The sequence below is a fragment of the Miniopterus schreibersii genome, assembly GCF_964146895.1.
Source record: "Miniopterus schreibersii genome assembly, chromosome: 8".
NCBI classification, from domain to species: domain Eukaryota; kingdom Metazoa; phylum Chordata; class Mammalia; order Chiroptera; family Miniopteridae; genus Miniopterus; species Miniopterus schreibersii.
In genome coordinates, this window is record NC_138109.1 from 75,837,474 (window position 1) to 75,856,620 (window position 19,147).

The 19,147-nt window shown below is 55.2% G+C and overlaps 1 protein-coding gene across 1 annotated transcript; it reads left to right on the forward strand.

Moving 5' to 3' along the window:
- Positions 1–5,211: 5,211 nt before the first annotated feature.
- Positions 5,212–14,476, forward strand: NRN1 (neuritin 1). Its single transcript, XM_081144610.1, has 3 exons — positions 5,212–5,812; positions 10,086–10,230; positions 13,284–14,476. The coding sequence occupies exons 1-3, from the start codon at positions 5,758–5,760 to the stop codon at positions 13,510–13,512; spliced, it is 429 nt and encodes a 142-aa protein (XP_081000736.1). The 5' UTR covers positions 5,212–5,757; the 3' UTR covers positions 13,513–14,476.
- Positions 14,477–19,147: the final 4,671 nt, after the last annotated feature.

The window sequence follows — 19,147 nt, forward strand, 5'->3', positions numbered from 1 at the left end:
TATCCCACCCCTATCTTCTGAGAAGGCCAAGAAACAATGATGCATTCGCAACAATGTGCACTGCCGGGGCCTAGATCTTGGTTTTGAAACTGAAAGGGAGCAGAGCTTGGGTGGGTGAAGACAAGGTAAGCCCAACATATTTTTTGGTCAGAAAGTAAGAATTCTCAATGAATGATCAGGATACACTGAAAGGACACAAAAATCAGCTTGAAGGGGCTCCCAGTGGCTAAATAGGAGACAATTTGGGCATTAAAATAATGATAATTAAATAATGATAATTTAATAAAATAGAAATCCATGGGTTCATACTGACATAAAAGAATGGAGGAAGGAAAGAAAGAAGGGAGGGAGGGAAGGAAGGAAGAAGGGAGGGAGGAGGGGAAGGAAGAAAGAAAAAGAAAGTTAGCTCTTGCTTACAGTATAATTTCAAATAACAAATTTAGAAGAAATGCAGAAAATAGAGAATCATCATTTGGTTGAATCAGTCATAAGTGATTGGTGAACGCTAAGGCCATTGCATGCAGGGCTAAAACCTTGGCGTAGTCTCAGAATACTTCTCCCCAGAATACCAGCCAGTTATAAGAGGGACTGGTGAGTTTAAGGGAGAAATGTTATAGACACCAACAGGACCCGGTAACCCAGGTTGGCATCGCCAGTGCTGGAACAGATCAACATGGTGTTGCTCCTAATGCGAGGCACTGAGAAGAGCACTGCTTCATTTCTGAGGCTGTGCTTAGTCAGGAGACATGTCCGTGTGAGTTTAGTCATGAGAAAACATCAGATGCACCAGGGTGAGGTCATCCTAAAATGAAAGGTCTGTAATCTTTAAAGCCCTCCGGCACATGGAAGACAAGAAGACACTGACAAAGTTGAATGTTAAGCCAGTTTTGTTTGCATTCCTGGGGCAAACTAAATATGCTTTCTTTTTTAGGAAACGCCTCCTCATGTCTTTTCCCCAGTTTTATTTTAGGGTGTTTGTGTGTGTGTGTGTGTGTGTGTGTGTGTGTGTGTGCGCGTGCGCATGCATGCACACACATGAACACGTGCTTTGCAAATATTGGTTTGAGGAGTTCTTTAGTTCTTGCTACCGATTTTTTGTGACAGTTTGTAACGTGCTCTTTCATTTTCTTTAAGCTGTTACTTTATGAACAGAATGTCTTTCATTTATTATGGTCAAATTTATCAATTTTTTTCCCGTTCATGCTTGTTATGCTTATTCAAGATTTAGGAACATTCATCTATATATTCCACTGAGTATTTTAAAGCTTTGTTTCAGACATTGAGATTTTTTAAAAAGAATTATTTAGCTCCCAAATAAGGACGTCCTCCTCTATGATCAGTATACAAGTCTCCAATAAGGAAATCAACATTGGTACAAACTCATGTCTAATTCACAGATCCCATTAAAATTTTGCTAACTGTTCCAACAATTTCTCTGGCCTTTTGGTTTAGAGTCATCTAGAAATACAGGTTGCATTTAGTCGTCAAGACTGTTCTGACTGTCTCCATGTGAGTGGTGACCACATAGTGATTCACTTTGTGATAAATCAGTAAACCATGATAAATCAATAAGCTTTGTGTATATATTGCTTTTTGTGTATATTTCATAATAAAATGTTAATTTTTTAATAAAATATTTCTTTTTAAATAGAAAGCTAATCACATTCATACATTTCAAAGATAGCACTTGCTCCCAGAATTCAAATTTCTACAGTAAAATCAAGTTTATTTAGTCTGTTACATATTTCAGGCTTGGAAGTTTCAACTAATTTTGAAGCAGTGATCAAAGAATGAAAAATCACCTTACCAAGTAACAGACGCAAAGGGAGACCCAGGCCTCTCAAAGTGAATTTTTATTGGGACCCTGACCCACATAACCCCACAAAAATTTCACCCCCTTCCAAATGTATATCATTGTTTAAAAATGATATAGTTGTTATTTTAAATTTAAAAGGCTATACATTTACACTCATATTTTAATTAAAGGGTTTAGTTGAAGATATTAAAAAATGACAGACTAAATTTATGAGAGAGATGTATTGCTAGACCAATCTATTCTAACATAGCAGTGGGGGGTTTTTCTGTCCAAGAAGACAAACGTGGAATTTCCTAGTGGCCCTGGCAACTGCTCTTACAAATAATTTCAAAGGGATATTTTTGGAGATAGCAGCTTCTGGAAAGTCCACTTATGAGGGATTGGTAGAGAGAGTTGGGGAATCACCTGGCTCAGTGCTCTTCCCTGTTGCCAAAGCAAGAACACAGAGCTCAGGGCGTGTGTGTGTGTGTGTGTGTGTGTGTGTGTAACATATGTATGCCCACTTGCTGAGACTGGGGCTGTGGCCATGTGAATTGAGAAAGGAGCTGGTGCCAACCCTAAAATTAGACGTGGTCTTTCTGGAAACTTTAGAGAGAAGGCAATTGGCCTCTTTATATGCCTTAATTATGCAGACCTACTTTCAGGGGTACCTCTGGCTCAGGTTGATATGCAGACCCAAACAGCAGCAATGGTTATTTTCTCTATCCTGAACTGTATTTGTTCCTTTGACTTTAAATGTAATGGCTTATCAAAAGGAACTATACCCTTTGCAAGAAGTTGGCCTATAACACACGTTTTTGCATGGACTTTTCTCTGTTCATCCCCACTCCCTGCCCCATCCACAGTGTTCTAGAAAACCTCCGGTTAACAAAATTTCAAAGGCGAAGGCCGCCTTGGAGATCATGTCATACATAGTCCTGTCTCCTCCGCCTTTCAGATTATGGAACCGCAACCTGTGTGGGGACAAACCAAGGTCATGGCAATGCTGACAGCTGGGGCCTGGGGCCTGGGTTCTCTTCACTGCTCGGCCACCTCGGTTAGGACCTGGGGTGGACTTTTCAAATTCGAAGAAGGAAGGAGGGCGCGCTCCTCAAGGCCACCTTCAACCATGGGCTGGCCCGCAGTGTTCCCAAAGAGCATCCATCGGCATCCATAGACTTCATTAGCTTGTGATTGCGGAACTGGAAAGAACCATCCTCACGTGGAGCATCGGCTGCAGAACCACTTGTAATGTTTAAAATAAGAATTAAAAAAAAAAAAAATACACCACTAGCATCTGCTTTCAGTGACTCACCCCAATATAATTCATGTACAGTACTAATTCTGCTCGCTTACGTCTTCGCTTTCCAAACAACCCAGGCCGGCCAGGGGAAGCGGGGAGCCAGGGGAGCGAAAGGCCGGCGGGGAGGGGCTGCCCCGCAGCCCCAGGGCCGGCGCCCCGCTCTCCCGGGCCCGCTGCTCTCCACACCCCACTTCCACTCCGCCCTATTTAGCCCTTTAGCGCTGCCGCCTCCCACCCGCAACGCCCCAAGTTCGGGGTGGCAGGGGATGGGGTGGAGGGGGCGGGGGGAGTCCCAGGGCGCTCTCAGGAAACAATGTGTCTTTAGGTCCAGGGCGGGTGAGCCGAAAGCGGTCAAGTCTGTTAAAGGCAAAAAATCTCTTTTTTTTCCTCTAGGGCAAAAAAATCAAGCCGCCCTCAGCCCGGGACTCTGCCCGGGAGCAGCGGGCGCCTCAGTTCCCGGCGGGGGCGGGGACAGCTGGGCGCCCGGGGCGCTGGACCCCGCGGGGCCGGCCGGGGTGTGGGCGGGACCGTCTGCGGCTCCTCGAGGCCCCGCCCATGGACCAACCTCCCTCCCTGCCATTGGAGGGCGCCGGGGGCGGGTCCGAGGGACACCTGGGCTCTCGCCACCGGCCCCCCACGTTTTCGGCTCCTCCTGGAGCCTCTGAACACCGGGGAAGAAAGCACGCGGGGCTGCCACGGAGCCGCCGGATGCTGGGAGACCGGCCCCCCGCAGCCCCACCCACCGGCCGGTGACGTCACTAGGTGGGGCTACGTGGTTCCGCCCCCCGGCCCGGGCCCGGGGCCCGGGGCGCCCACCTCCTGGTCGGCGGCTCCCTTAGGACCCGCGGAAAGGGTGCCCCCCCGTGCACACTCTCCACGCCGGGAAGAGCTGCGGTCGGGACCCGCCTTCCCGTAGCCTCTCACTCTCCGCACCCTGTCCCACCCCCTCATTCTGCACTTTCTGTCCCGTTCAGCGTCGGTGCGTCTCCGAGGGGCTGAGTGCGGGTGCCGACCCGCCGGTGGGCGCGCGGGTGGCACGCTGCCTGAAGAAGCAAATTCGGTTCCATCGCTCCTTAGTCCGTTTGCATTTCCAGACCTAATGTAATATCTCGTTAATATCTCGTTGTTTTCTCGTGTATTCTTGGAAGGTTTGAGGGAGTCGTTTTCTCCCCCCCCCCCCCCTTAACGGACTTAGAGCTGGCCGGTGCCTTCTTCAGCATTTCCTTAAAGAAGCTAGGAGGTGGGTTTCTTTTGGTGGTGAAGAAGGGAAGGAGACAAAGCCTACCGGCGTTTAGAAAGAAACCCGCCCTGTTTATGTTTCGTTCTCCGCTCAGGCCGTCCTGGAGGGCACAGAGCCCGGAGCCCCGGCGCAGCTGCAGAGGCGCCTGGTTGCGGCGTACGCTGCGCCTACCCTCGGGTTGTGCCCGGGCATCAAAAGACAGTGCAGGTGTGCGGGGGTCCGCGTGTGCGTGTGCGTGTGCGTACGTGATGTACGTGTGTGTGCGTGTGTATGAGCCCAACAACCCCAAGAGATGCATCAGAATCAGAAAGAAGCCCGCAGACTAGAGATTGTTTCCTAACGCTCTGCGAGTTAGTCAGTCCCTAGTATCCGAAAATGGTCTCGGCAGAGGTTCCTTCCCCCGCGCTCTCCCCGCCTCCAAAAACAGGTGTCGCTGTGTGTCCTGAAGCGGGCTCCCGCGGGCTCGGGCCCTCGGAGCTGGCGACATTCAGAGGGCCCACGACGTGTGCATTTCAGGACCCCTGCGCGTGCCGACCAAACCTCGGAGGCCGGGGCGGTTTGCGCGCGGTTGCGTGCGGTGTGTGCGGGCGGACACGCAGGGCGCTCGGCCGTGCTCGCGGGCGTGCGAGGGTTGGCGCGTGAGTGTGTGCTCACGCGCCGCGGGCTGCGCCCAGGCTCCGCGGCTGAGCTGGAGCGAAGGAGGGTAGGCGAGTGCGGGGGCAGGTGCGGGCGAGGGGCGCGGGATTCGAATTCACCCAGCCGGTCGGCGGCTTCTCGCTCCCCCGCCGCTTCAAACCGCCCTGCGTCGCGGGGAGGTGGAGCGGATTCGCCGCCGAGCCGGCAGAGGAGGGGGAGCGGCTGAAACAATCGAGTGGGCGCGTCAGGACTCCCCGGCTCCAGGCGGAGTAGGGAGGGGAGCCCCCGTTTTGCGCTGTAAGGGGGCGGGGTTGGGGGCCCCGGGAACTGCGAGGAGACAGGGGTGGCCGCAGGGGTGGGGGAAACGGTCACCCCCGGAGGCGAGATTTCGTTCGGATCGCACGTTAATTGGAGCTATCTGATTAATTCCAGCTTCTGATGACTATAAATGGCGATTCTCGACCAAGGTGTCTCTATTTAAAAAAAAAAAAAAATCGTTCCGTGTCATCCCCCACGTCAGGCCTGCTCGTGGGCGTGAGGCTGGCTTCCTCCGCCCCCTCCTAATGGAGTGAACCATTCCCAGCTCTTCCCCCCTCTGCCTCAGCCTCTCTCCCTCTCGCTCGCTCCCTCGCTCCCCGTCTCTCCTCCCTCCGCTTTCCCTGTGCATAAAGTCTCCGTCGCTCCTGGAACTTGTTGGCAATGCCTATTTTTCAGCTTTCCCCCGCGTTCTCTAAACTAACTATTTAAAGGTCTGCGGTCGCAAATGGTTTGACTAAACGTAGGATGGGACTTAAGTTGAACGGCAGATATATTTCACTGATCCTCGCGGTGCAAATAGGTAAGTGGCCGCCCAGCCAGACCCGCGGCGGGCGGCAGCAGACGGCCGGCCGCCCGGCCCGAGGCGCAGAGGGGTCCCGCGGGCCCGCAGCCGCCCGGGGTGCAGGAAAGCCCTCAAGCCCGCCAGGGTGGGGGCATCGGTTCCTAGGGACTTGCAGGTCCCGGGTTGGTTTTTCTAAAAAAAAAAAAAAAAAAAAAAAGAGAGAGAGAGAGAGACTGCAAACGTTATCCAGGAAATGTGAGCGGCCAGCCGGTTTGGGAAGGGATTTTTCCCCCCTTTGGGAAGGGATTTTTATCCCCTTTGGGAAGGGATTTTTTCCCCCCTTCTTTCCGAAGCGCACGTCCATTTTTTTGCTTTTCTTTCTCGGTTAGACCAGGTTTGCTATGTTCTGGGACAATGCATTGGCCCCTGCGATACTGCAAGGTGTTCTTTTGAAGGGTGGAAAGGTGAATGTAGGCACAAGGTGGCTAGGCGGCCAGAACTGGAAAGTTTATGTGCAGAAAGCAAAGATATTCGGGGCTCAGGCGGCTGCATTTAGAACTTTGTCATTCTCCCGCCACCCCCACCCCCATGCCCTAGCTGCAGCATTTGCACCGGGCACCGCAGACCTGCCGGGGGCAAACTGAGAACGACGTGGAACCCCAGAGTAATGTTTTAATGTGCTTCTCATTGCAGGGCTTGCATTCAGTCACATACATGTGGAGATAATTTTCTATGAGCATTGGCCTGTGCCCTGCCACGTCGGCATCTGTATTTTATCTACAGGAAAGGGTTAAGAAGTGTTTGCATTATGTTATGTTGGGTGCCTGTTATTTTTGTTGGCTTGGGGGTTGATTACAGATGGATTTATGCAGTCCCCATTTTATGTTAAGGAATGCTGAGTCCTAGTTACACTGTCCTGGGGTTTTAAAAAGTTCACATTTTCCATCCAGAACGACGTTATGCAAGGGAGAACTGGAAAACGCTCTCTTCTCCTGCGGGTCTGGGTATTAATTAAGATGGCCTAAAAGTGAAAGTGAAGCTGCTTATTAATAAAATGGACAAGAGAAAAATAGAAACTCTTCCAATGGGTTAAGGGGTTTTCTGGTGACCGAGGGAATTGTTGACTCCTGTCATTTCAGGCTGTAACATTCTTTGCAGACAAATCCTTGCAGTATTGGGGGGGGGGGGGCGGAGAGAGCTTTAGGGAATTGGTTTAGGGCAAGAGATAAAGTGCATAACATTTTTCTTCATGAGGAATGTGAAGGAAACAGGGTTTGGAGTTATCTATACAATAAAATGGATTCTTTGCAGTGGGATTCATGCATTTGTCATGATTTTGAGTATCTGATCTTTTGCATGAACATTAAAGGGATTTTAGAGTGTGCGGATGCAGGATGCTGGCGTTTTTCTCTAATCCTGAGAAATGACTTGATGTTTTGAATCTGCTTGTTTGAATCTTTTACCTTAGTGCAGAGAACTGCAATAAATAAGGAACATTTCTAATTGCAGCAAATCACTTAAATGTTGGAAATAAGCGAATCTGGCATTTTGCAATTGGCCTGCAAATTTTTAGAGAGTAGGTGACAGCACCTATTTTGATATGGGGGTTTTAATCTGAGAATGTTTGATGCTGTTTTCCCGGTGGGAAATACCTTACTGTAGGAAGGGGGCAGGGGTAAAAAAGACAGAGATCGTGCATGCGGGATTCGCTTGAAACACACTAACCTCAGCCCGAAAATGACCGTTGGTTGGCTGTGGAATTGAAACAGCAAATTTGTTCCCGAATGTCTGCCCTTTCCCGCATCAGAGCCTCTCGATCCTTATTAATTCATGTCTGGGAGCTGTCCCAAATCATTGACATTTGGCAAGAAAAGTGGGGGGTGGGGAGGGACGGGGAGGTGTGGAGGGTAGTGAACGAAAATTAAGACCCGGCCGGAGGAGGTTTGGAATGAATGAGAGGTTAAGGGAATGAATGAACGGTTGGAAATGACCCCAGGTGCGGATGCCGGAGAGGACAAGGGAAGGAGCCGGGGCGGCCCTCCCGAGCCTCCCTGAAGTCCGGTGCAGGAACCACAGCGAGGGGCGCGCGGACTGCGACCTGCACGGATGCAGGAGCCTGCAAAATACGTCCGGATCGCAAGCTCCCGGCCTCCCCCAGCCAACTAGAGACCAAGAAGTCATAATTGCAAAAAAGGGAAATTTCACGACTTCTTATGTTACACATGCACACACTCACTCACACATGCGCGGTACGAGGGTCTCCTCCAGCAGAGCCTGGAGAGATAACGTGACTGGAGAGCCTCCCGCCCCCAGCAAACCCCAGTTCCTCTTTAAAATTTTGTCAATACATCTTAGGGGCTACTTTTTTGCTACCGAGTTTTGGGGGGTGGAGGTAAGGGGTACGGAGAGACGGGGGTCCGGGGGGAACGGATGCACTGTATTTCGTTTCTCTGCTGCAAAGCTGCCTTTGTGGCTTGCACTACCGAGGACGCGGGTAGGATTCGTTTCATTGTAACCATGCTGCTCCTGGAACAAACATTCGTTTATTCCGCCCCAGCGTTCTAACCGATGCTGCAGTCGCAAGGGCTTTTAACATTTCTCGTGGCGGGGCGGGGGTTGTTTGTGAAGGTTTACCTACAGCCTGAGCCCAGATCGAAGTTAACCTCAGTCCCTTCCCCAGAGCTTCCCGTTCCGGATTAGAAAGCGCCAGGCCCGCCTCTCTGCGCCCGCAGCAATTTGCAAATGGTGCGCTCTCGGAGCTGCTGCAGGTTCGGTCACCTTCCCCCTGGTCTGCGTCTAGCCGGGCTCAAGGGGACCAGCGACCGAGGAGGGATGGGGAGGGTGAGGGGTACGGCCCTCCCCGGAGACATTCACACACTAGCCGCAGCGGCTTGAACGCGGCCCGGGAAGGGGCGGGCGCTCAGGGACCTGGGCATTTTAGGCCAATTTCGATTCTGAGATGATTCGCCCCTTCTTTTCCCTCCCTTCGCCCCAGCAGCGAAGATCTGCGCTTCTTGCGCGTCCTCCTGGCGCCCGGAGTGTTTTTGGCCTTTCGCCATCGAACGTTTATCCCGGTTCCTTGGCCTTGAAATGGAGAGGAATGGACGAGGCAGCGAGTCCGCGGTCTGGAGCCTGTCTTCCCCGCCCCCCCCTCGGGTCTCGCGCTGCAGGGTTTGACCGACCTGAGGCCCAGAGCTGGACCTCAGTGCGGCCTGGGTCCCTCCCCCTCCCCCTCCATCCCCACCGCCTCCTCCCACCGCCCCTGCTGCTATCCCCGCCCCCACTCTGGAGGGAGCCCGGAGCTAGAGACCTGGAGCCCCAGGCAGCAGCCACCTGGGCCCTCGGCCTTAGGACTGAGCCTGGAGAAGAAAGGTCCCACCAGCTACTGGCCGGAGTGGTGACCCGTAATTGCAGGGGGGTGGGGGGTGGGGGTAAAAGTGTAAGGAGGGGCTGAGCAGCGAACAGAAGCGGAGGAAGCAGGGGGCCCGAGGCTCACGAATTTGGCCTCCGTGGAGGTGACCCAGGGTCACCCGCACAGGCACATTAGTGACTCTGCCGGGCCCAGACGACCCCGACCACTGTCCCCCCGCCCGGCCCAGGACGCCGAGGCGGCCCTCTCCAGTGGCGCGGGGAGGGTCTCGCTCGGAACCCAGACTGCACAGCAGGGAATGGGTTTTCTAACGAAGCCACCCGTTCAGTAGCTGCTGGTGTCTTCCAGAGACTTGACTAACTTATCTAATCAGCGGTGTTTGCTGGGCGCCCACCAAGGGCTTGGGCGCCAAGTCCAGGCTTTTTTTCACACGGTGAGGAGGTAGGTTCAGCTGCGTGGCCCCCGGCTCGCTCCCGCTCTCTGCTGTGACACCCCCTCTGTCACCGCAGAAATGGAAGAGTGCACTCCCAGGGCCAGGGCCGGGACCGGGGCCGGCGGGCTGGGGAAGTGTTGGGAAACAGGGGGGAGGGGGTAGAAAGAGAGGAAGAGAGGAGGAATGAGGGGGTGAGAAGAGTGGACAGTGGAAGCAGAAAGGGCAGGAAGCTGCTGGACAGGGATGGGCGCACTGCCTCTGGCCACCCACTCCCGCTCAGGCCCCGCAGTGCAGACGACGCAGTGGCTGGGGGCAGGCCATTCATTCTGGAACCACGTCTTTCATTCACCTTTGACTCTGGCGCGCCCGGAGGCTGGACGCCACTCGGTGGAGCCGAGCCACGCCGAGTTGGGGAGCTGCCGGGCGGTGGGGGCTGCCGGGCGGGATGGAGGCGCTGCTGACCCGTCTCCCCCTCCTTCCCCCCGCAGCGTACCTGGTGCAGGCCGTGAGAGCAGCGGGCAAGTGCGATGCGGTCTTTAAGGGCTTTTCGGACTGTTTGCTCAAGCTGGGCGACAACGTGGCCAACTACCCGCAGGGCCTGGACGACAAGACGAACATCAAGACCATGTGCACGTAAGTGTCCGCTCCGGCCTGCTAGGTCCTGGCCTTGGGGGAGGGGGCGCTGCTGAGATGGGAGATCCGTGCCCGCCCAGATTTTCGCATTCTCACCTTCTGGCTCCCACCCTCGGGCCTTGGCCGAGCCTGCGCTGCCCAAGGGGACGTTATGGCCTGGAATGGGCAGCGGGGGACTGTTCTGCGGGGGCCCAGTCCGACCCAGAGGCCGGTCCTTCAACGGGCTGGAACCAGGGCCGGGGACAGGCAGAGCAGCCACCAATTTCTCCCTGCTTGCAGCAGTCTCTGTCAGTCTTTCCTTCCGCCTGAATGAGAGGCCTGCTCAGTGCCCCAGAAGAACAGTTGGTTTTGGTTTGAGGAGCGGTTTAGGTAAATGATGTTTGCCTAGAAGGAAAGTCTCTCACCTATTTTGCCATTTCCCCTGATTCAAACTCCCCTCAAGTACACAGGGAGAGAGCCCGAGTGCCCGCAGCACTGTCTCCATTCTCCTCCTAGGAGAGAGGCTGCCAACGACTTTGTCCAAGAAGAACGTGTTCTGGGCATCCAGTGACTGCCGAGCTTGTCGTAATTCCCTAGGTTTAGGGTAGTCACCCGCCTTGCTTTTTTGTTTTTCTCTCTTTCTTGGTCTACAGGTATTTGCAGGCCAAGACAGTTAAGGGCCCAAGGAGGGCCATGAAGGAGTTCATGGCCAGGCTCAGCGACACTGTAGCTGCTGCAGACCTTAGAAATACCCCTATCCTCTGCAATAACACACACTTTATTTTATTTTTCAAAAACAGATGTGACACTCCCCTCGTAATGGCCCTTTCAATAAAGTCAAGGCGAGAGGTGTTCCTTGAACCCCAGAGGTTGTCGTGACCATTTTCTGCAACACCTCTTTTATACTGTGAAGTCCTTCCTCTCTCTCTAATTCCTGGGGCTGTGGTGTATATTTGTTTAAATTATGAGTATTTAAACAGGGGCCGATTTTGCTACACAATTTCCTAAATACCCAGGTACCCACCAGGAGCCACAGCAGCTAAGTAGCTGGCACCTTCCTATCAGGAAAGGGGCAAAAGTCTGGGTCTGGGATGCATACCTGCCTACTGTAATTCCAAATATTGGATGATAGGTAAGACTATATCTGTATACAGCAAAGGATTAAGTACAGATAAGCTCCCAACTCCTCCATCATTTGCCACAACTTGGTTATTCCAAGTTATTTTAATTTTTTTAAAGCAAGATTTGGTTTTGAAAAATGGAAATGAGGGGTGGGGCCCTCCCAGAGGTCAGAGGTCACAGGCCACAGCTGCGGGTGAGGCTCCCACCCGGGTCGGTGCAGTGGTTGCTCAACACCTCCTTTCAGCCCCACCTGGACGCCTGTGCTTTCCACGCCCTCTCCCAGGAGGCTCGGTCCCCTCTGGGAATCTGCGTAAAGAAAGGAGGCGTCCGCACAGCCTCTGAAGGGCAGTTACGCAGGGAGCTGTCCCTTCACCTGTTAGGTTTCTCTCAGTCGCGCTATTTGTTTCCAGTTGAGGAACCTGGAAGCCCTACACCCCAGGACCCCCAGTTCTTATAAATTAGAGACTCGAGGAGCTCATTAGAAAACAGCCATCGCTCAAGGCTATCCAACGAGCGTCTTACCTTTATTATTTGCCAGAAGAAGGCGTGGGAGTGGAAACAAGCTAAATCAAACCTAATGCCTGCCTTCAGCGTGCTGACAGTCCGGGCTAGAGAGCAGAAGGGAGAGATAGGAGATGGTACAACCACGCCGCGTGGAATGCGGTCACGGGTGACCTGGGGCTCGGGGCCCCGCGGGGTGGAAGCCGCCGGAGTTACTGAGACACACAGATCGACCCAGCACCGAAAGGAGACAGCGCCCCAGGAATCGATCACGGGTTGGAATTATATTTAGGCTCGAGATCTATTTTGGGTTTTCAGAAGAAAGGGGGACAGTAGAGAAGGGCAGGGCGGCTGAAGATTGAGGGGGCGGGGCTAGGAGCCGGGTCCCCGAGGAGGGGGGAAGCAGCGGCCGAGCCAGGAGCGGGGTCCGGGAGGGGCGGGAAGGGAGGGCAGGGGGTGGGTGTCGCCGAGGTTGGCGTCGCCCGGCCCGCGCCAGCCCGGGAGCCCTGGCCTGGGGGCCTGGGCGCTATCCCCGGGGGCTCTGGGGAGGAGGCCTCCTGGAATCCTAGCCCGAGAAAGAGACTGGGGGCGGGGAGAGAAGAAGTGGGACCTAGTGCGCAAGGCCCGGAGCACAAAGGTTTGCAAAAAGCAGGTTTACAGAGCTGGCCTCGGGGGCTCGGGCACTAACACTCCGCGACCCCGGCGAGGGCCGAGGCGAGCGGAGCCTCCCGACAGAATCTGAGCTGGGAGCCAGTGGAGACCAGCGCGAGGAGCCACGGAGGACCCAAGCCAGGGAGGAGGGGGAAGAAGTGGGGAGCTGAACGGAGGAAAACCGAGGGGAGGGGAAGGAGGGAGGCAAGACGGGGAGAGGAGAGAAAGGGGGAACAGAAGGACGGGAAACAAAAGGAAGGGAAGGGGGAGAAACGGAGCAAAGGCTGGAGAGAGTCCCGCGGCGCCGGGAGGGAGGGAGACAGAAGGGGCGGGGGGGTGAGAAGCGCAGTGGGGAGGGCCGCGCTCGGAGCGAGCAACCCATCTTGCAAGCTAAGAGGCATTAATGGGCGGCAGCTTGCAAGGCTTAGCACTGTTTTCCTAGCTTTCCCCGAGGAGGGCGAGCAATCTGTTTGCGCGGGCCGGGGTGCCAGCGGGCGCAGCCGGTGCGACCCGGGCTCCCGGCGGCTGGGTGCCCCCGCCTAGCACCCGGAGGAGAAACCAGACTCCGAAGGGGGAGGCCCTCTCCTCGGACCTCCGGCTTCTAGGATGGGCTGGGGTCCCGCGAGGCCCGACCTCGCCGGATCCCAGCGCCAGGGCGGCGGAGAGGAGGCCGGGCGGGCGCGCCCGCGGAGGTCGGCGGCGCGGCGAGGGCCGGGGCGCACGGGCGCCGGCGCAGGCCCAGGGTCCTCCCCCGCGCCCTAAGTGAACCCGCTTCTTCTGTTTGTTCTGTTCCTCGCCAGATACTGGGAGGATTTCCACAGCTGCACGGTCACAGCCCTTACGGATTGCCAGGAAGGGGCGAAAGATATTTGGGATAAACTGAGAAAAGAATCCAAAAACCTCAACATCCAAGGCAGCTTATTTGAACTCTGCGGCAGCGGCAACGGGGCGGCGGGGTCCCTGCTCCCGGCGCTCCCAGTGCTCCTGGCGTCTCTCTCGGCAGCTTTAGCGACCTGGCTTTCCTTCTGAGCGCGGGGCCGGCTCCCCCCGCGCCCACCCACTCTCACTCCACGCTCCCGGGAAGCGAGAGGAAGCTCCATTCGTTCCTTGGGGACGTTGTGCTTCTCTGTGATGCGGAAAACACTCATGTAGGATTGTGGGAAATCCTGATCCTCTCTGATTTCGTTTGATCTCTTGTGTTTTATTTGCCAAACGTTACCAATCAGTGAGCAAGCAAGCAAGCAAGCAAGCACAGCCAAAATCGGACCTCACTCTAGTCCCCTTCATAATATATAAAAAAAAGTAAGAAAACGGCAAACCCGCCCCATTTTAACAATTTTTATTTTTTTGGCAAAAGAATCTCAGGAACGGCCCTGGGCCACCTACTATACTAATCATGTTAATACATGAGCAATGACGGGCTCCTCCTAGTAGGAACGAGAGGAGAAGGCCAGGGGATGAAGTCAGGGGAGATGTCCACGAGGGAAGCTTATGGTGAAAGAGCCACGCTCACGTCTTTCTTCCACAGTGTCTTGTTTTGACCATGTCCACTGCACATTTCTCCTCAAGAAAAGTGAAAGGGCAGATTGTTGGCTTTGTGTTTTAAGGATAGGAGGCGGAGGGGAGAAGGGCTGGGGAAACCTCGGGCCAGAGGTAAAAGCTGCCAGAAGCAACGCTGCTCGAGTCACTGAGAGGTTCAGCTTTACCTGCTGTTACTGATGCATCTTTCCAAGTCCAAGCCTTCCTTTCCCCCTCCCCTCTTGTTTTAGCTGTTACACACAGTAATACCTGAATACCCAACGGTGTAGATCACAAGGGGGAGTGTTAAATGTTACTCTAAAATATAGTTTAAAAAGATTTTGACATAGAGAGCCTTGATTTAAAAAAAAAAAGAGAGAGAGATGTAATTTAAAAAGTTTATTATAAATTAAATTCAGCAAAAAAAAGATTTGCTACAAAGTATAGAGAAGTATAAAATAAAAGTTATTGTTTGAAATGGGGGTGTCGTCTGTTTCCTGCCCCAAGCCTGCTTTCTTGGCCGAATTCTCAAGGGGACCTGCAGGGAGGGGCAGGTGAAGCCAGGCGGTGCGGTCACCTGTCCACGTGCCGCTTGATAACCTATCGTCTTCAAGCAGACCCTCCTCAGCTAGGACATTGCCATCTCCCTGGAATCCTGTTTAAGAAGAGAAAGGGAAGGTTATTATTATTATTTTTAAAAAATAAACTAAAAAGCAGAGATCCTTTCTAGGTAAGGCTTGGAGGGAGCGTGCGCGCCCTGGTCTGAGAAAGCAGACGCGGACCGAACGCCAGGGGCCGGCCCTCAGCCCCCGCCCCAGGCCGGTCGGAGCCCTGACCGCGGTCCCCGCAAGCCGAGCCCTAACCACGACTCGCCTCTTCCTCTGCGGTGGCCGGTGGCAGCTTGCGAAGGAACCGCCATTAAGGGCTCTGACAGAGGGGCCGAGAGGCTGTGGTCGCTGGCAGGGATCAGGTGAATGCTTTCATAATTAATAAGACAGCTCAGCCGAAATGGCGAGGAGACAGGGCCCTATTGATCAGGCCGTGGACCTGCTTCCACCTCTCCTATTTATAGGCCCCGTATGGCCTTACCAAGAAGTAAACATTCGAGAGTAAACAGGAGCAGAGGAGGCGGGTGTCCAGGGCTGCGGGACCGGAGCAGGCTGGGGGAGGGAGGGACAAAGGTATGTCTGGGTTCAATGAAATCGAAATCTGATTTCTTGGAGGAGGTGCGGGTGGGAGGGAGCTGCGGGGGTCCCCCGGGGCAGGGGTGGGGGAGGGGGCGGGGAAGGAGGCGGGGGAGGCTGCGGTGGGCTCTCGCGCGGGGTCGACCCCGCCTGTCACCGCCCGGAGGGTGCGCGGGGGCTCTGAAATGCAATGCGTAAGCAATCGCCAGTGTAACAGTTCATAAATCAAACCCAGGAGGTCACAACCCAATCTGCATTCCCCCCACGGATTGAATTCCAGCAACACATGCGCCCCTGCGCCCGGAGCGCCGGGAGCGGCGCGGATTCCTACTGGCAGCGTGTGTTCCGCGGCCGGTCCACGCACGCGCCGCGCCCCGCGCTCCCAGGAGCAGCTTCCCCGCCGCCCGCCTCCTCCTCGGGTCCCTGCGTCTCGGCCAAATCCAGGGGAGACCCACGCTGCCTGCGGGGAGCGGTCACCCACGCGGGAACCCTAGTGGCTTTGATCTTTTCGTTTCAATGATTATATTCCGTCTAATTATAAACAGCACGATTCTAAACCCGAGCTCAACTCCGGGAAATCAAATTAAATGTCTGAGCCTGTTTTAAATACGAATCTATTAAATGAGGGGGGCGGAGAGCTAAGGGAAGGAGGGAGGGTCTCCTTCGGTCGGGTCCTTAGGGCCGGAATAGCGCCCCGCCTCCTATTGGAATCTTTTCCTCCCCAAACTGGGGAAGAACCAGGGCGCACAGCTAGGCCCGTGCTCGCCAAAAGAAAACGCAGGCGCGGTTCTCCCCTGGATTTTGGGGGGTGGGGTTGGGGGGGGTGAGGTGGGCGGGGGAAGCGGGGAACACCCCCTCGCACTCGGAGGGCGCCCCTCCCCTCTCGGCGCGGGCTTCCCTCCTGGAAATCAATCTCCTTCCGCACCCGGGAGGCGCGCGCGGGAGCGGGGGAGCCAAGGAGCCCAGGCGGCGGGGGCGGGGACTGCGGGCGCCCGCTCCGCGCCTCTCCCCACCCGGGCCTCTCACCGAACCCCGTCCTGCCGCGGCTCCAGCGGCCTCCCGGGTGGGGTGGCCCGCAGGGAGGGTCCTTCCGCGCCCCACTCTGCCCGGGGAGCCTGAGAATGCTGGGCATCCCGTGCGGGGCTCCCTCGCCCTGTCCTGGGCCGGGGACCACGCTCCCCTGCGCGGGAGGAAGCCCCAGGGACGCCGGGCAGCCAGTCTCAGAAGCGCAGCTGGAGAACTTTGTTCAGGGGGTGACGGTTTTAGGCTATTATCGCGCCGTCTTCGGCTATAATCTGCTGTTTAATCACGATGACATCTCCATATGTTAGTTGATGGTACTGTTCTGTTTTGTTGTAGTGGTTTTTTATGGTGTTTTTGTTTGTTGTGTTTTTTTAACAGCAACGCGGTAAGCCCCGTTCCCAGCGCAGAGAAAAATTAAAAAGGTGCGCACGTCCCGCCCCGAGGTGGGGGGAGGGTCAGGCACCCGCCACGCCAGCGACCCCGCCTCCGCCCGTGAGGGCTGCGAGGCCCGGCTCTGCCCTCGGGGCTCTCGGATGGGGGGAGGCCCCCTTTACTCCATCCTATGCCCAGTGCATTCGAGACACAGAAATGAATTTGAGGGCGACGCTCGCCTGTCCTCTGAGACTGTCCGAGAGGCCAGCCGCGGAGGCCCAGGCTCGGCTGGACCACGCCGGGGCCCTCGCGAGGGGCTTGGGGGCGGGAGGAGACGGGCCAGGGAAGGGTGGCCACTTGGAAAAAGGGGGTGGGGAAAACGGGGGGTGGGGGAAACAAACCCAGAGTAGAGTTAGCGGAGGGAGATGATGGAGAAACTCGGAGCTGGAGGTGATGGAGCCGTGGACGAGAGACGGGGCGTGGAGAGGAGGCTGGAACTTCTCTCCTCCAGGACTCAGAGATGCAGACGAGCGCCCGGTTCTCCGTCTGCGGACCCCGAGGGGCCTTCACTCCAGCCCGAGCCTCCGGGGCCCCAGGAGGGGGCATCTTGGAGCCGGGCAGACCGGCAGGAGCTGGGGGGAAGCGGGGTGGATAGGCAGGGAAGGAGCCTTCACCCGCCCTCCTCCCGAACCCCTCAAGCCCCAGGGGAGCTGCTGGCGGGGGCCTCCCGCCGTCCCCCCCTCCCGCCGGCGCGCGGGCCGCCTGGGGTTTCCGCGGGGCCCGACGGGGTGCCCGGCCCGCGGTCCCTCCTCCCCGCACACCGCAGGAAACCAAAGCCTCGCCTCCCTCGCCCCTTCCTCCAGGTAGAAAAATGAAGCGTGTGGCGGGGGAGGCGAGGGGACGGAGGGGAGGCAGCGTGGGCGCCGCGGGTGCGGCTCCGACACCGCAGGGCGCGCGCCCTCCACCCACCGCCCGCGGGAGCCGCTCATCTCCCCAGGCCCGCGCCTCGGAGGCTCCGTAATGCGGCAGTTTGTGTTTTAATCCCAAAGAGAAGATCAGCGTCTCCCGGGCCCTCCCTTGAGGTCGAGGGCCCGCTTCAGCCCCAGGGACCAGGAGGAGTGGGACTGACATTTCTGCCCAGGTCGATCCCCTGCTGTAGAGACGTGGCCCTGAGAGCGACGGCTCGCGGCCAGGTGACCTGGGCTACCAGCCGCTGACCGTGGGGAGGGGGTCACTTAGCCCTCTCTACCTCAGCTTCCTGTTCTATAAAATGGGGGTAGTCACACCTACCTATGGGGCGGTACCTGTAGGCAGAGGGCTTCCCCAGGGCATGCCCCTTACCTGGTGGTAGGTGTTGCTGTTTCCTCCCGCCTCCCCCAGGCCTACTCTGATGGCTCTCGCTGAAGTCTTACAAATAACCTATTCCCAATAACCTCGGTAGAGAACTTCATTATGACCTTTAACACTTTGGGACAGGTTTTCCGCATAGTCCAGCAGCTTAAATCCCTCTTGCGACGGGCTGCACAGCGCTCCACCCTGCTCCGGCCTTCCCAGAGGATGTCCTGGATAAGCTTTGAGCTAAGCCACTGCACAGGGACTGCGCCCAGACCCTGCCCGGCCACACCTGAGGCCACAGCCCAGGACAGACCCCTGCTTTCACTGCCTGTGACCCCCATCCGGAGTGACTGGGCTCTCCCAGCACTGACTAGGTTCCTCCTGGAGCTTCCTTTATAGTCTCTCCCCCCCCCCTTATCATTTTTATTAAATTTCTCTTCCAAATTAAAAAATAATGTATTTATTGTAACCAGCGAGGCAATACAATAGTACACAGTGGGGGAGGGGATTAGCCCATCCTGTGGGAACTAATGTTAATAGGCCGACCTTGGTCCCTCACGCCTTTCCCTGTGCTCATAAACCATATACTCACACGGAGGGTGGCTTTCGTTTTTACAAATTATGATATATATGCCTCCTTGCCAAATTCTTCAAAATCAGTAGCTAAACAAATAACTCCTTTTAAATAGTTGCACAATATTTCTCAGAGGGCCATACTGCAGTTTATTTAATTTTCCACCCATTGGTGGACATTTAGGTGTTCCTAGTTTGGTTTGTGTTTTTGTTTGTTTGTTTGGGGTTTTTGTTTGTTTGTTTGTTTTTTGTTTTTTGTTTTTACAAATATTGCTGTAATAAATATTCCTGTTGAAAAAACATTATGTACTAGTATTTTTATTTCTTCAATAGAATAGATTCCTCAAAGTTGGATTGTTGGAAAGAAAAGTGTGCTTATTTTTTAAATGTAGGTGTGCTTTTCATTTGGAAAAAAAATTATTGTTGGATCCGTTTCCCAAAGGGTGTAGAGTGCGCCCCCCCACCCGGCATCCTCTTCAACACAGTCTGTTTACACTTTTTTGTTTTTGTCAACTCTGTAGGTAACCTGGCTGCTTTCTGGAAGGCCAGTCTTTCTGGGCCCCCCTCCCCACCAGAGCTGGCAGGGGAGGTCCAGCTAGGCTTTGGCTTCCCCTCTCCAGAGCACCACTAAGGACTCTATGCAAAGTCCGGTGTAATTA

What these genes read in the sequence shown, in the direction of transcription:
- NRN1 (XM_081144610.1), top strand. Translation starts at nt 5,758, where the DNA reads ATGGGACTTAAGTTGAACGGCAGATATATTTCACTGATCCTCGCGGTG. An exon ending in GATCCTCGCGGTGCAAATAG is followed by an intron (nt 5,813 to 10,085) that starts GTAAGTGGCCGC and finishes TTCCCCCCGCAG; the next exon opens with CGTACCTGGTGCAGGCCGTG. An exon ending in AACATCAAGACCATGTGCAC is followed by an intron (nt 10,231 to 13,283) that starts GTAAGTGTCCGC and finishes GTTCCTCGCCAG; the next exon opens with ATACTGGGAGGATTTCCACA.